Here is a 13,751-nt window from a genome sequence, read left to right on the forward strand (position 1 = left end):
GCTTCATACTTCTCTTGGACAAGCTCATGATACTGCTGCAGGGGCTGATCAGATCAACTCTTGACGCACATACCTCAACCATGTTAAAACCCTTCTGAAAATCTGTTGAAATATGGACATCGGGTAATTTTCATTCATTAGTTGTACCCATACCAAAACCTATACCAAAACCTGGACGTGATCATACCGATCCCAAAAATTATCGACCCATTTTATTGACTAGCTGCGTTTGTAGACCATTCTGTATCCCTTATGATGGCAGAATCGCGATCAAGCATGACAAGGGATAAATATTTTCATCTTTAGAGGATCAAGTTTCATCTTTAGAGGATCTGTTTGATCAAATAAGTCAGTGCTTATTTAATATGTGTTTTGTTTTTCAAGTGATAGAATTAGATATTTGTTTGATAAATTGATACAATACGATTATTAAATGAGATTGTTTCTGGACGTGCCCTTGACGGGGGTTGACTTAGCGTAAAATTGTATTCCCCCTTGAGAGGGTATGTATACACAAGTCACCCAAAGTATGTTAATGTATATCAGTGTTTAAATCGTAGAACATTGTTTGTTTTTAACCTCCTACTAATCCTTGTCAATAATCTCCTGTGATGAAGGGATGATGTTAACCCTACTTGGGTCCACGCGAGTGGCAAAGGTTCCTGGTATGGTGGCCTAATCTTGCTGATGATATATTGCCCAAGTTTATAATGTATCGTTATTAATATTTAAATGTTATGGTTATATGACAGTTTTAAAAATATATATGACACTAAGACCAGAACAACGTGTGATTAGGGTTTTTGTTAGATTCATCCATGTATTCAGAAAGCATTCCCGTTTAGAGATGAACGGTTTCTCACAAAACATACAAATACTTTATTTTCAGAGAGGCTCGACGCTTCTCATTGTGTCAACCACTGGTTTGTCTGGCCCACACTCGAAAGTTTTTCACGCCAGAGCGCTACGCCTGGAATATTTCTGAAAACGGCATCAATCAAGGTTTACCTGAAAATATATATTGATGGAGACTATTGATTGATAGCGGTTAGCAGTTCTTCAATTTTTGTCGCGTGAACAACTGATTCACCGTCATGTGGAAATAATGAAATAGTATTGAAAATAAAAGCGACAAAACCCTTTCCTTATTCTCTGCCAAAATTGTCGATTGAACGATTCCGACCAAATCATGAGGATATGTACGTATATGAATCACTATCATTGTGATAAATAGTGATAATACCCGTCACAAACATGCACTCACTTAACTCACTTAAGTCATCATGGTACATATATGGAGAGTCAGAAAATAATAAAACGAATGGAGAAGGCCAGCGACCATGTTATTTTAGGAGTGAGGGAGTGAGCGAGTGAATTTGGTTTAACGCCGGTTTTAACAGTATTCCATTTATATCACGGCGTGTCAGCTGAATGAGGGAGGAAAGCCCGAAGTGATGCAGGTCTCAGACGTTTACCACTTCGGTGAGACCCACGAGCACGGGTATAGTGCTGACAAACCTAGACACATAATCGGAGCGAACCGGGATTCGAACCCACAATCATAGGTTTCTGGCGTGCCCAAGGGACGCAACTCTGCACAGCGAATCGCGGCGCCTAAGACGACTGGGTCACCCGTGCCCCCTGTTATTTTAGGATTGACATTCAAAGGAAGATGTTGTGATAAATTATTTTTTTTAAATTACCCTTTGGTAGCCAATCGTTCCAGGCTAAAAGTATATAAACGGTTAAATAAGCAAGATCTATTCACGAATGTTTTATTGTGCAAACTTGTTGCCTCTGAGACAAAGAGTTGATAAACACACCAAACTTAAAACCCAGCTGTTGAGAGAGAGAGAGAGAGAGAGAGAGAGAGAGAGAGAGAGAGAGAGAGAGAGAGAGAGAGAGAGAGATATGTGAGAAACCTCTGATTGACAAATGAGTATTTGTCTTAAGATTGAAAGAATTCATTTTAATTATGATTCCGCAAGAAGATTTCGATAGAAGCGACTGAATCGATCAGGTGGTCAACGCGTCAGACGGCGAAGATCGTATATGGCATTAATCACGGGATTGCCTGATCCAGACTGGATCATTCTCAGGCCTTCGTCATACAGCTGGCATATTGCACGGAGTGGCGTTGAACAACAAACACGAACACATTCTTAAGACATAATGCAGGACTTATATCATAATAATCAAGACCTACATATGGTTTGGGGATCATCTGTCTCACCAATTACATCTACGTTGGTAATGGTCGCTATCCCCATAGGATGTTGATGATTTGCGTTTATAATATGCGACTTCAAACCAGGTGACCTCTTGTGTGTAGCAACCACCATTGATCATGTCAAAGGTCTTGCAGGTGTAGCTTGCTGCCAGGCACACCTGTGAACACTCCGACAGCGTGGATGGCTTTATCTCTTCCGTGTTGTGTTGGTAGATGTACTTCGACCGATATTTGGTAAAGTCTGATCCCAAACTGGAACATTCTGGGAAAATATGAAATAGCTTATTAAAATACATGGTCATGTCCGAAACTTACATTTACCCACTGAGTCATTTTAAATGAATGAATCGTGCTATGTATCTCTGGAAAATCACTGTCCAAAAAGCGACAAAACCCACAGTTGACCACCGATCACAAGTAGACCAATGTTAACCTTAAATCCCTGTCGGACAATCTGGACAGAATAGGTCCCCAGTATCCCTTGCTTGTGGTAGGAGGACTAATGAGGAACCTGTGATAACAACGTGTCACCTGGCTGGCAGTGTGTCTCCTGACCCTTTCGCTGGTTTACCATTGTGGGAGATAGGTGAGGTGAGGTGAAATTGGGTTTAACGTCGCGTCCAAGATTATTGCACTTATATAGCGACGTGCATACACGTGTATGTGTTTGTGTGTGGCTGCTTGTACTAGTCCGGACTGATGCCGATTTATAGTGGTAGCTCACTGAGATACCATGCCGCAGTTTAACATGAATACCCCACTCAGACACAGTATACTGACTCCAAGCCGACCAGTCCTTGTTTTAGCCCCTTAATGCCGAGCGCCAGACAGGTACAAGTACCATCTTCCAACGTCTTTTTGTATGACGCGGCCGGGGATCGAACCCCGGACCTTCCGCTCTCCGGGCGGACGCTCGACCACAAGACCACGGAGGCGGTCCATATGGGAGATAGAGCACTGTTGGTACTAGGCTATTGTACGTTTCAATTAACGTCACCGCTATGTCAAAACATAAACAATCAATTGAAAGCACAAATGCACCAAACATAATTAGTTTTGCCAGTTGGCACTGTTATTGTCGGGAACAAATACATCATGACTGAAACTCACACCAACCTATATTTCAGATGAACGAATCATAACGGCAATACTAAACTAGGTGCATACCCTGTATACTCCTGCACACGTCTCTGGCCAAGTCTAGGTCGTATCCAATGCTGCAGGTGCATAGGCCATCAGAGCAGGTCGTATCGGGGAAGGAATTGCAGTCGCTGTCTCTGTCACATGTTGCGGACGCTGGAAAACATCACAGTGGTGGTAATGATGGCCTCATACATGTACACCATTTGTTAGAATGATATTGCCTTTATATTTAACACTTTCTTGCTGAATCTATTAGCTTTTTATGTCAGCAAAAGTATGTGAGTGACTTGGATTAAACAGTACTGCTTTGAACAGTACTCCAGTTATATCACGGCGTGTCAGCTTAATGTAGGAGAAAAGCCCGAAGTGATGCAGCTCTCAGACATTTACCACCTTTACCCACGAGCACGGGTATTATACTGACAAATCCAAAAACATAATCGGGGCAATCGGGCAAGTGAATTGCACAGCGATTTGCGGCACCTTAGAAGACTGGTCCACCCGTGCCCAAGACAGCAAAAGAAACTATGTTGATGTCATATAGCTTTCAAATTCATTGCAGATCACTTATCGTGACTGCTGGTTAATGAGGAGAAGAGGTTGGCGTGAAAGCTGTATTTAGCACTAAAATAGAAAAAAAATAGCAATTTGAATTGTTGTTGTATCCAAGCACTATACTAGATAATAACATTGACGTCTTTAGGTTCTGAAGATTGAAAGTTGGATAACTATTACGTGACGACTGGACTGCCGACGAACAAAGACCCATGGCGTTCACGCTCACAAAAATGCCAAATGACATTGCAAATACAGCCGCTTTAGAAAGGATGTTGAAAATAGTATCGTAATTATGTAGACAGGTTTCACTGACACTATTGGGATCATCTATGAAACATTTCAGCGTCATGTGGCTTGTCAAGAGGGGTTTAAGATGAGAGATGTTGAACATGCAATGAAAGGTGAGGTAAAATGTGGGTTTCATGTCACATTAAGATCGATGATTTGGTCGCTTACATAAAGGCGTCAGTGCAATCGAACGTGTGGGTAACAAGAAGTGCTCCCAATAACGTCTTTTGATATCACAGTGCCAGAGGATCGAACTACCGAGCTTCCGCTCAAGACAACGTAGCACGTCATAAGATGACATTGTATATGAAACTAGGGTATATTAAACGCGATTTTTGGCCCCTTTAAAATTATTTTGGCAAATACAGAAAGTGACATTTTGTTGCAGGGTTGACACAGTTTGAACTGAAAGTAGTTTAGTTTCAGGTTTAAATTCAAGTTTACATACGTGTTTGGGTTGCTGTTTCGGTAGCAGCTGTGGTTAGATCTGGGGTGGTTGTTTGTTCCTCTGGAGTAGTTGTAGGTTGTTCTGGGCTAATCGTGGTTTGATTTGGGGTAGCCGTATGTTCCTCCGTGATAGTTGATTGTTCTTGGGTAGCCGTGACTTGATCTGGGGCCGTTTGTTCTTCTGTAGTAGTTGTGGTTTGATTTGGGGTAGCTCTTTGTTCCTCGGTGATAGTTGTGGGTTGTTCTTGGGTAGCTGTGGTTTGATTTGGGGTAGCCGTTTGTTCCTCTGTGGTAGGAGTAGGTAGATCTTGGGTAGCCGTGATTTGATTTGGGGTAGCTGTTTGTTCCTCGGTGATAGTTGTGGGTTGTTCTTGGGTAGCTGTGGTTTGATTTGCCGTAGCCGTTTGTTCCTCTGTGGTAGGAGTAGGTGATGCTTGGGTAGCCGTGGTTTGATTTGGGGTATCTGTTTGTTCCTCGGTGATAGTTGTGGGTTGTTCTTGGGTAGCTGTGGTTTGATTTGCCGTAGCCGTTTGTTCCTCTGTGGTAGGAGTAGGTGATGCTTGGGTAGCCGTGGTTTGATTTGGGGTATCTGTTTGTTCCTCTGTGATAGTTGTGGGTTGTTCTTGGGTAGCTGTGGTTTGATTTGGGGTAGCCGTTCGTTCCCCTGTGGTAGGAGTAGGTTGTTCTTGGGTAGCTGTGGTTTGATTTTGGGTAGCTGTTTGTTCCTCGGTGATAGTTGTGGGTTGTTCTTGGGTAGCTGTGGTTTGATTTGGGGTAGCCGTTTGTTCCTCTGTGGTAGCAGTAGGTTGTTCTTGTGTAGCCGTGGCTTGATCTGGGGTAGCGGTTACTTCATCCATGGTAGTTGTCTGTTGCTCTTCGGTAGTTGTTCCTGATTCCGGAGTTGGTCTTTCTGATGTGGATGGTAGGTATGTGTAGTCACCGAGATTAACACATATGTGGGATGTGGACTTGATGACAGGGACGCACATGTGTTTGGTAGAACAAGGGCGTTCGTTGCATGGACTCATCTACAAGTAAAAACAACATCAGATCACCAGGTGCACTCAAGACATCAACGTGCGAATATTTTCATCTTAGGTTAAAACATCAAAGGAACAACAGTGGAAATATATATGAAATCGATTTGACATCTGTGAAATATAGGCATAGGTCAACGCAAGAGAATAGCCACTTTTGAGCATCTGCCGAAACGGGTTTCCTTGGGCCTAAAAGGCAAGATAGTGGTGATAATTATGTAAATGGATCACCGAAATGTGATGACACCAATTGTTCACCAAAAGGGTAAGCATATCCTGCCCTACCAGCTACTCAAGCATAACAAGTTAATGGTCTCTTGTAGTTTGATAATATACACAAAGAAAAAAGTTAAGCACACCCCTATTTCTGAACCATGACAAATGGCAAAAATATTGGCATGGGATGACTGAGCACAGGAGCTGGGCTATACCAATGTCATCTGATAGAACAAACATTTGACAACAAGGAAGAAGATATTGATGAGTTGCGATTGAAATCTACTGACAAAAACATCATGGTAACACAGGTACAGTTTTTGACCTTAGACAATTCCTAAAAATGTATGGAGCTGCAGGATTAAGTAAACGAGTTACGTATGATGTTTCATGTGAAACTGTACCTTAAAGTCTCTACTTGACATGACACGCGAAACAGATCAGTAGCGGGTATATCCGCCACGTGTCCGGATGGTTGTCAAAATGAGGAACCACGACTGGCTCAAAACGTACTTAGCCCCTGTTAGGTTGACCCTTATAGTGACCAAATCCAACCTGCAATCATGAGAAATACATCCCCAAACTATTACCGAGCCCCTGGCCTATGCAACAGTCGGTTTAATGTTCCTGTGGGTGTTGGCCGTGTTCCGGTGCCTCCAAACTCTCGTTCTTCCATCAGAGACGTGGAGTAGGAAGCGACTTTCGTCTGACCAGTGGATCCCTCTCCAAGTTCTCAGATTCCAGTTCTGTCGCGCAATACACCATGCTAAACGAGCAGCTTTGTGCTGATCTCTCAACAGGGGACGCTTCAGGACTCGTCCAGCCCTTAGTCCTGCTGCTTTCAGTCGGTATCTGACGGTTCTGGCGCTGAAACGACGATTGGGCAACCACAGCTGTTTCAAACGAGTACTTGTTTAAAAGGTTTCTCGGCGTATGAGACGAAGAAGGTCCCTGTCTTCGCGATGTGTCGTCACTGGAGGTCATTTGGATCCGGGACGGTCTTATACATCACCGGTCTGAGCATGTTTCTCGACAGTGTGAAGATAACCCAAATTCCGACCGATGGCAATACAAGACATTCCTGTGGTATGCATGCCGATTATTTGTTATTGTGGCGTTTAATAATCGCCTTCGTGCCATGGTCACAAAATGTCATTGAATAATTATTTAAAACCGAGCTTGAGAAAGCTATGTTAACGTTTAGATACACTGCTTTTCGAGATACTCGAGGGTAGCATGCTGCACGGGCATACCATGCATGGCACGTGAGTTTTCTTCACGCATGACTGATTAAATCATCTCGAGAAAACATAATTCTTCCCGTAAGTATATCTTTCACGACTGTTACAAATAATGGAACCAAGCATGGGTTTGACGCCGTGATATCATTTCTTGTACCAGCAGGCATAGCTATGTCACAACTTCATAGCCTGTTATGCACCCTTTCCAACGGTATTCTGATGCTACACATAGTCCGGAAAAATGCCAATCCGGATAGATTTATTGGGAACATAGTCAACATACTGCATATGTACGGTCATGATGGGCGCAGCTGTATTGAATTACACTGTGAAAATCGAAAAATGTAAATCTAACTGACAATAGGTACCACTATATCATTAGAAAAATTTGTATAGAAGTATGTGTACGCAGCTTAAGTGCATTTACCCCAAAACATTAGATTAAACGATCGTGTTAATGGTTTGAATCGATTATACAGCCTAGCGTCGAAGGCTAGAACAAAGACACCAATAATAAATATTTTAAGTGGTTTGAATAGCTCAGACAACAGAAGTAAAAAAAGATTAACCCGTTTTGAAAATACAATGTTCTCGTCCATTAATCAAAAATAAAACCGAAAGATTTTTTCAAAAAAGAACTGAGAATCCAAACGACTGTGGAAGCTTCTAATATAGAGAAAACGATACTCACGAATCAATGTATACTGAACATCAAATGTTCCTGTGACATTGAAAAAGATTTAATGCAAGGTTAAGTTTTTTACCAAATCCTAAACAATTTTGGTTTGCAACAGATAAAAGACTCCTGTAACTGTTCAAATGGTTTAATTTGCCACACCTCTGGTTGCGATGCAAAGAACATATCTTCGTCTCAAGGAAAGGACCAAGCGTCGCAAGTCCTGTGGGATACCTGTCTATATCTACTGGAGCATTTTCCTGGAGTGTCTGTGGAAGGTCTGTGTCGAAGGCGCCGATCCATCTCATCACACATGTGCTCGATTGGTGGCAGATCAGGGGAGCGGGCCGGCCAGGGGATGACATTCGCGTTGTTTTGTTGAAAAGAATCTTGAACACGTCGAGCAATATGAGGCCGGGCGTGGTCATATTGAAAGGTAATGCCTGGGCCATGACGACGCAAAAACGGTAGAACAACAGGGCCGATGATCTCGTCGCGGTAGTGCTGTCCACTATCAAACGAGTCCTCTGTATTGCTGTAATCCCACCCAATACCATAATGCTGCCGCCCCCGAACCGATCTTCTTCCATGACACATTGATTGACGTAACGTTCACCTCGACGTCGGTACACTCGAATCAGTTCATCGCTGTGTCTGAGGTGAAAACGAGACACGTCAGTGAATAGAACACTGACCACTGTCTGGCCGTCCAGCGTAGACGCTGTCTGCACCACTGTAGACGTGCTTGGCGGTGGCTTCCTGTCAAAATGGGATGTCTGGCGGGTCTTCTGGCGACAATCCCTGCACATGTGAGGCGACGACGTACGGTTTGTGAAGATTTTAGTTGAAGGCCAGGGATGCCTCTTGCAGTCACTGTTGCTGGCTGGAATCGATTTCGTAGGTGTGTTGTTTGAATCCAGTTGTCTTGTCGATTATTGGTACGCGTGGCCTGCCACTCCGGGGATGGTCTCTGACTGCATTCGTCTGTTGCCAACGTTGCCATAAACACCAAATGGTGTTTCTGTGGACGTGAAATTGTCTTGCAACATCACTTTGACTCGATCCTGCTTCAAGCATACCAATGGCTCGCAGACGCTCATTTTCGGACAGGCGTGGCATTTCGTAATGTTGAATAATTGCGTAATTTTGTTGTTTTTCTGAGTGGCTGTTGTCAGCACGATGTTAAACACTGCATATGGAATCCCGTTAATGCACGTGTTTTTATACCTATTCTTGGTGGAGAAATGCACGAGGCTTGCATAATAGTCAACTTGGAATGCATGTTTTTGTGACTTCATTCAATACATGTGCTACAATATTGAAATCCAAACTTTACTTGTTTGAAAAATACACTAAAATATTGGTGTCACAGGAACTTTTGTTGTTGAGTATATAACGACAATGAGAAACTTACTATGAGATAGATTGAGTTAGAGAATGCTTTACATCGCAGTCGGTAGCTATCCAGCTAAAGCAAACGTTTACATTGTACAGACAAATTCGTAGTTGATAGTGTGAGCACCATCCAACGCTAACGGGATAAGATTACACATTGTAACTATCCGTTCCGTTAAGCGGATTCGCCATGATATAACTGTAACTGTTCAAAGCGGCTTTAGGCGGCACGGGTGACCCAGTCGTCTGAGGCGCCGCGATTCGCTGTGCAGAGTTGCGTCCCTTGGGCACGCCAGAAACCTATGGTTTGTCAGCACCATACCTGTGCTCGTGTTTCACCGAAGTGGTAAACGTCTGAGACATGCATCACTTCGGGCTCTCCTCCCACATTAAGCTGACACGCCGTATAACCGGAATACTGTTAAAACCGACGTTAAACCCAACTCTCTCACTCACTCAAAGCGGCGATATATCCAACCAACTCACACACTCCTAGAAAAATATTTATGTCATGAGGCGCTGACTGAAAAATACTAATCTGTCTCAAACAAAAATTCATTTTAGGCCCTTTTAGACAAGCGTAGGTTACTGTTCATTATTTCTACTGTTGGACTTGACCGGACAAGGAGAAGACTGCATTGTGAAAACATACCTGTCGCAGCATCCGTCCAACTGGTACATAGATGTTGAATTTGGAATCTACCAAACCGCCAGCCTCGTTATCCTGTGAGTTGATCTGACATTCTCTAGTAGTTGACCTCCAGTTGACCGATGCGCAGTCTGACGAGTAGACACACAGTCGGTAACACTGCTGGAAGGACGAGGTACGAAAAATACGGAACACAGATCCAGCAATAATTTTGTTCAGCGACCCCCCTGTGAGTCCCGGTAATGTCATGCAGGGGCAAAACTGAAACAATAAACCGAAAATAAGCATACCAACCAGCTCCACCACGGTGACAGACATAACATGAGCCTGTAACACTGACAGTCGTTAGTAGTACACTGTATAACTAATGTGAACTAGCACATGTCTTGTATGTAGATGTGAGAACCTATTTAACCCTGAAGGAAAATAATTTGTGGACACATGAGGGTCGTTTGCCATGAATTAATAATTATCAATAAATAATGTTAACGATTTTATGATAATCGAACCATTTCTAGATTGCATATTTGATAAAACTACTCTATTGTTATTTAATTGTCTGACACTGTCTAATTATCCGATATTTTGTTATAAAATACTTAACTACCCGTTGAGCCACTTTTTGCTGATTCAGAGATAAGATTCAGAGCGAGTCTTGATCCATATCATCAACCAATCGATGGTTCCCCGCACCATGCTATTCTTCTGCGTAGACCATAAACAAAGAAACACGAATACAATATTAATCTGTTTGAACGGTTTAAAAGAGAATATCGACATTGGCGATGCTAACCAAAGTACGGAAATACTAATGTTATGTTGTGCAACGACGACATAGGGTGGGGCCGTTTCGTTAGAAATTGTGGACCTAGCGATAAAAGCCATTCCAAATATTTTCAGATATGGGGCCACATAAAAAAAACATCCGATATGGCCACTAAGTCCAATTGAGGAATGAAATTCTAGTATACCTCGTTTGAGCATGACCCACAGCCTGAATATATTATGAAAAATGACCATTTTGGAAATCATCGTATTTACCCAATACTGCACCTTTAACGTAAATAACTGAATCTTAGTAGACTATTTGTTTTAGGTAATCTAAAGTGTGGACAAATGAAAAGAGTATTCTTTCTTTGTCGGCATATCTTAAAGGCACATTTTTAACATTATTCCAGTTATATCACGGCGTGTCAGCTTAATGTGGGAGGAAAGCCCGAAGTGATGCAGGTCTCAGACGTTTACCACTTCGGTGAAACCCACGAGCACGGGTATGGTGCTGACAAACCTAGAAACATAAACGGGGCGAACCGGGATTCGAACCCACAATCATAGGTTTCTGGCGTGCCCAAGGGACGCAATTCTGCACAGGAATCGCGGCGCCTTAGACGACTGGGCCAACCGTGCCCCCCTCACATATTGTAAATAACAGAATATTTAAAGAACAAATTTGTATCCATTGAAAAATGCTTCTACATGGTTAATGTGTTTGTTGGCTAGTGACAATTAAATGTTATCACATTTGCAAAGTGATGAACTAACCTAATGTGACACAACACAATCACACCCTGCTCTGCACCCTCTCTTGTACTTACAAATACATCTCAGAAGCTCTTGGCACGACTTAGAAGCTTGTGATGGTATAGCCAACAAAGGCTCATAGCCACGTGCTACTGATATTACCCACTTTCTCTCAGTTGGTGTGGGAAGTTCTGTTTCGACCTCCAGACTTCGTCCAGCCAGCTGGACAGCTTGACTTTTGACATGATGGTACAAATCAGCTGATGTAGAGGAACAGAAATCAATTTCTCTAACTTCCTTAGTGAATAAGTCTTTGCGTGCCTCGTGAAATCGTGTACAGATACTCGACCGATCATACATTAAGACCACAAAACGCTTAATATAATGTCCCCATTTGTTTAATAGCCATTGTTGTTCACCATACAGATTCCATGTTTCCTACGGTTTCGTCTTTTTTGTTTACCCCTGGTCACAGCGAGTTATTGCAAGAAAAGCTCGAAGTGAAAGGCTTTCTCTGGTCCATGGAATCCGACAAGGACACGAACAGCCGCATGTCTGAATTGCTTGCCGATTCCAAAAGCTATACAGAGGTGTGGCACGTCTATTCTTTTAAACAATGCAAAGGTCAGGACTGTTACATCAGTATTAACTGTTCGAATCAAAATCCTATCATGACCCTGTCTGGCAGTAGTAGACATGTGCAAAGAGACTCTTGTGACAGTTTCTTCATCTCAATATGGATGCAGATCATTGACAACATCTGAACTTTGTGATATAGAACCTGTTTGTCGTAAGTGCTCATATGTTTTTTATCGCAACATGCTTTTCAAAATTGGCGATATGTGGCAGTAGTTTGCTGCGTTGTCAATCTAACAAGTTTCATGTGGGATAAACCTTTTTCAGATAACCATTTGGAATGTTATTCTTAATATGTTTCAGTGTCTGTTAACATGAATTTGACTGGAAGCAAATATACTAGGAAAATAACTGGCAAATTACTAAAATTGTATGCTTATATTGATAAAACTGTATAGTAGTATAAACTTAATGCAAGATAACTCGTTGCGCCCTCCTCACTCATCAAACTTTTTGGGGGCACGGGTGGCCCAGTCGTCTAGGCGCCGCGATTCGCTGTGCAGAGTTGCGTCCCTTGGGCACGCCAGAAACCTATGATTGTGGGTTCGAATCCCGGTTCGCCCCGATTATGTTTCTAGGTTTGTCAGCACCATACCCGTGCTCGTGGGTTTCACCGAAGTGGTAAACGTCCGAGACCTGCATCACTTCGGGCTTTCCTCCCATATTAAGCTGCCATATAAAGCTGACACACCGTGATATAACTGGAATAAAGTTATAAGCGGCGTTCAACCTAACTCACCCACTCTCTCAAACTTTATGTCAGTGAAAGAAGGCTGGGATATCTGTTTGCTGGTCGTCAAACACACGAGTCCATCCTCGGGTCCACAAAACTTATATACGTGATTACATATACAAGAGCCTGGTACAATAGCAATGGCTAGGCATCATCGTGGAGGCGCTAGTCGGCCAGCCTGCCTAGCCGCTGTCCGAGGGTCATGTCCCGACTCACCAAAAGCACACTATATGTTACCTTTAGGCGAATCACTGTAAGATTGTAACGCGGGATGGAGGCGGGAAGAACAACGCTCGCACAGTGGGGATTATTAATGAGGCACTCTTGATTCGGAGTAGGAGTGACAGACTGTTGAAGAGTAGGTGGGGAATCGGAGTGAGTGGGGTTGGTTTTCTTGAACGTTCAGGATCCTCCACGGGGTGTAGATAACGTACAGATCTAACACGGTGGCCTCCAAGGAACAGGAACTTCTGACTTTCATTTCTAATATTTCTTGAACTTGTTTATATACAAATGTGCAAAGTGTCTTTGATGACAGCTGAACTACCGAAACGAACGTTTAACCCATCTCCGTATGGTGAGTGAGTGAGTGAGTATGGTTTTATGCCGCTTTTAGCAATATTCCAGCAATATCACGGCGGGGGACACCAGAAATGGGCTTCACACATTGTACCCATTCCGGGTCTTCGGCGACGAGCGAACGCTTTAACCACTAGGCTATCCGACCACCCCTCTCCGTATGGGATTTTAAAACACATACATACCGCCACCTATGTGTACACATTTTCAAAAAGTAGACGCATAATCTTTGTCTGGTTAAAATATTTTTTCTATTCTGAGAGTTTCAACCTATACAATTTACTACGAATGATCGAAATTGTGTAAATAGGATATAATGCTCCCTCACTAAGAGGAATAAGGTCAATAATATCTGAACTTTATCTTTACAATCACAGTTAGGAATACTTAATATCTTTGATC

The 13,751-nt window shown here is 42.8% G+C and overlaps 1 protein-coding gene across 1 annotated transcript; it reads right to left on the reverse strand.

Moving 5' to 3' along the window:
• Positions 1-1,786: 1,786 nt before the first annotated feature.
• On the reverse strand, positions 1,787-10,316 carry LOC124145483 (zonadhesin-like). The gene is made up of 4 exons (XM_046515261.2): positions 9,884-10,316; positions 4,668-5,694; positions 3,398-3,526; positions 1,787-2,492 (listed from the first exon to the last, which is right to left on the reverse strand). Exons 1-4 carry the CDS (start codon positions 10,196-10,198, stop codon positions 2,230-2,232), a joined length of 1,734 nt encoding a protein of 577 aa, XP_046371217.2. The 5' UTR covers positions 10,199-10,316; the 3' UTR covers positions 1,787-2,229.
• Between the last annotated feature and the right edge of the window lie 3,435 nt (positions 10,317-13,751).

This window comes from Haliotis rufescens, unplaced genomic scaffold, assembly GCF_023055435.1.
Source record: "Haliotis rufescens isolate VD_foot unplaced genomic scaffold, xgHalRufe1.0.p SCAF_8, whole genome shotgun sequence".
Classification (NCBI taxonomy): Eukaryota; Metazoa; Mollusca; class Gastropoda; order Lepetellida; family Haliotidae; genus Haliotis; species Haliotis rufescens.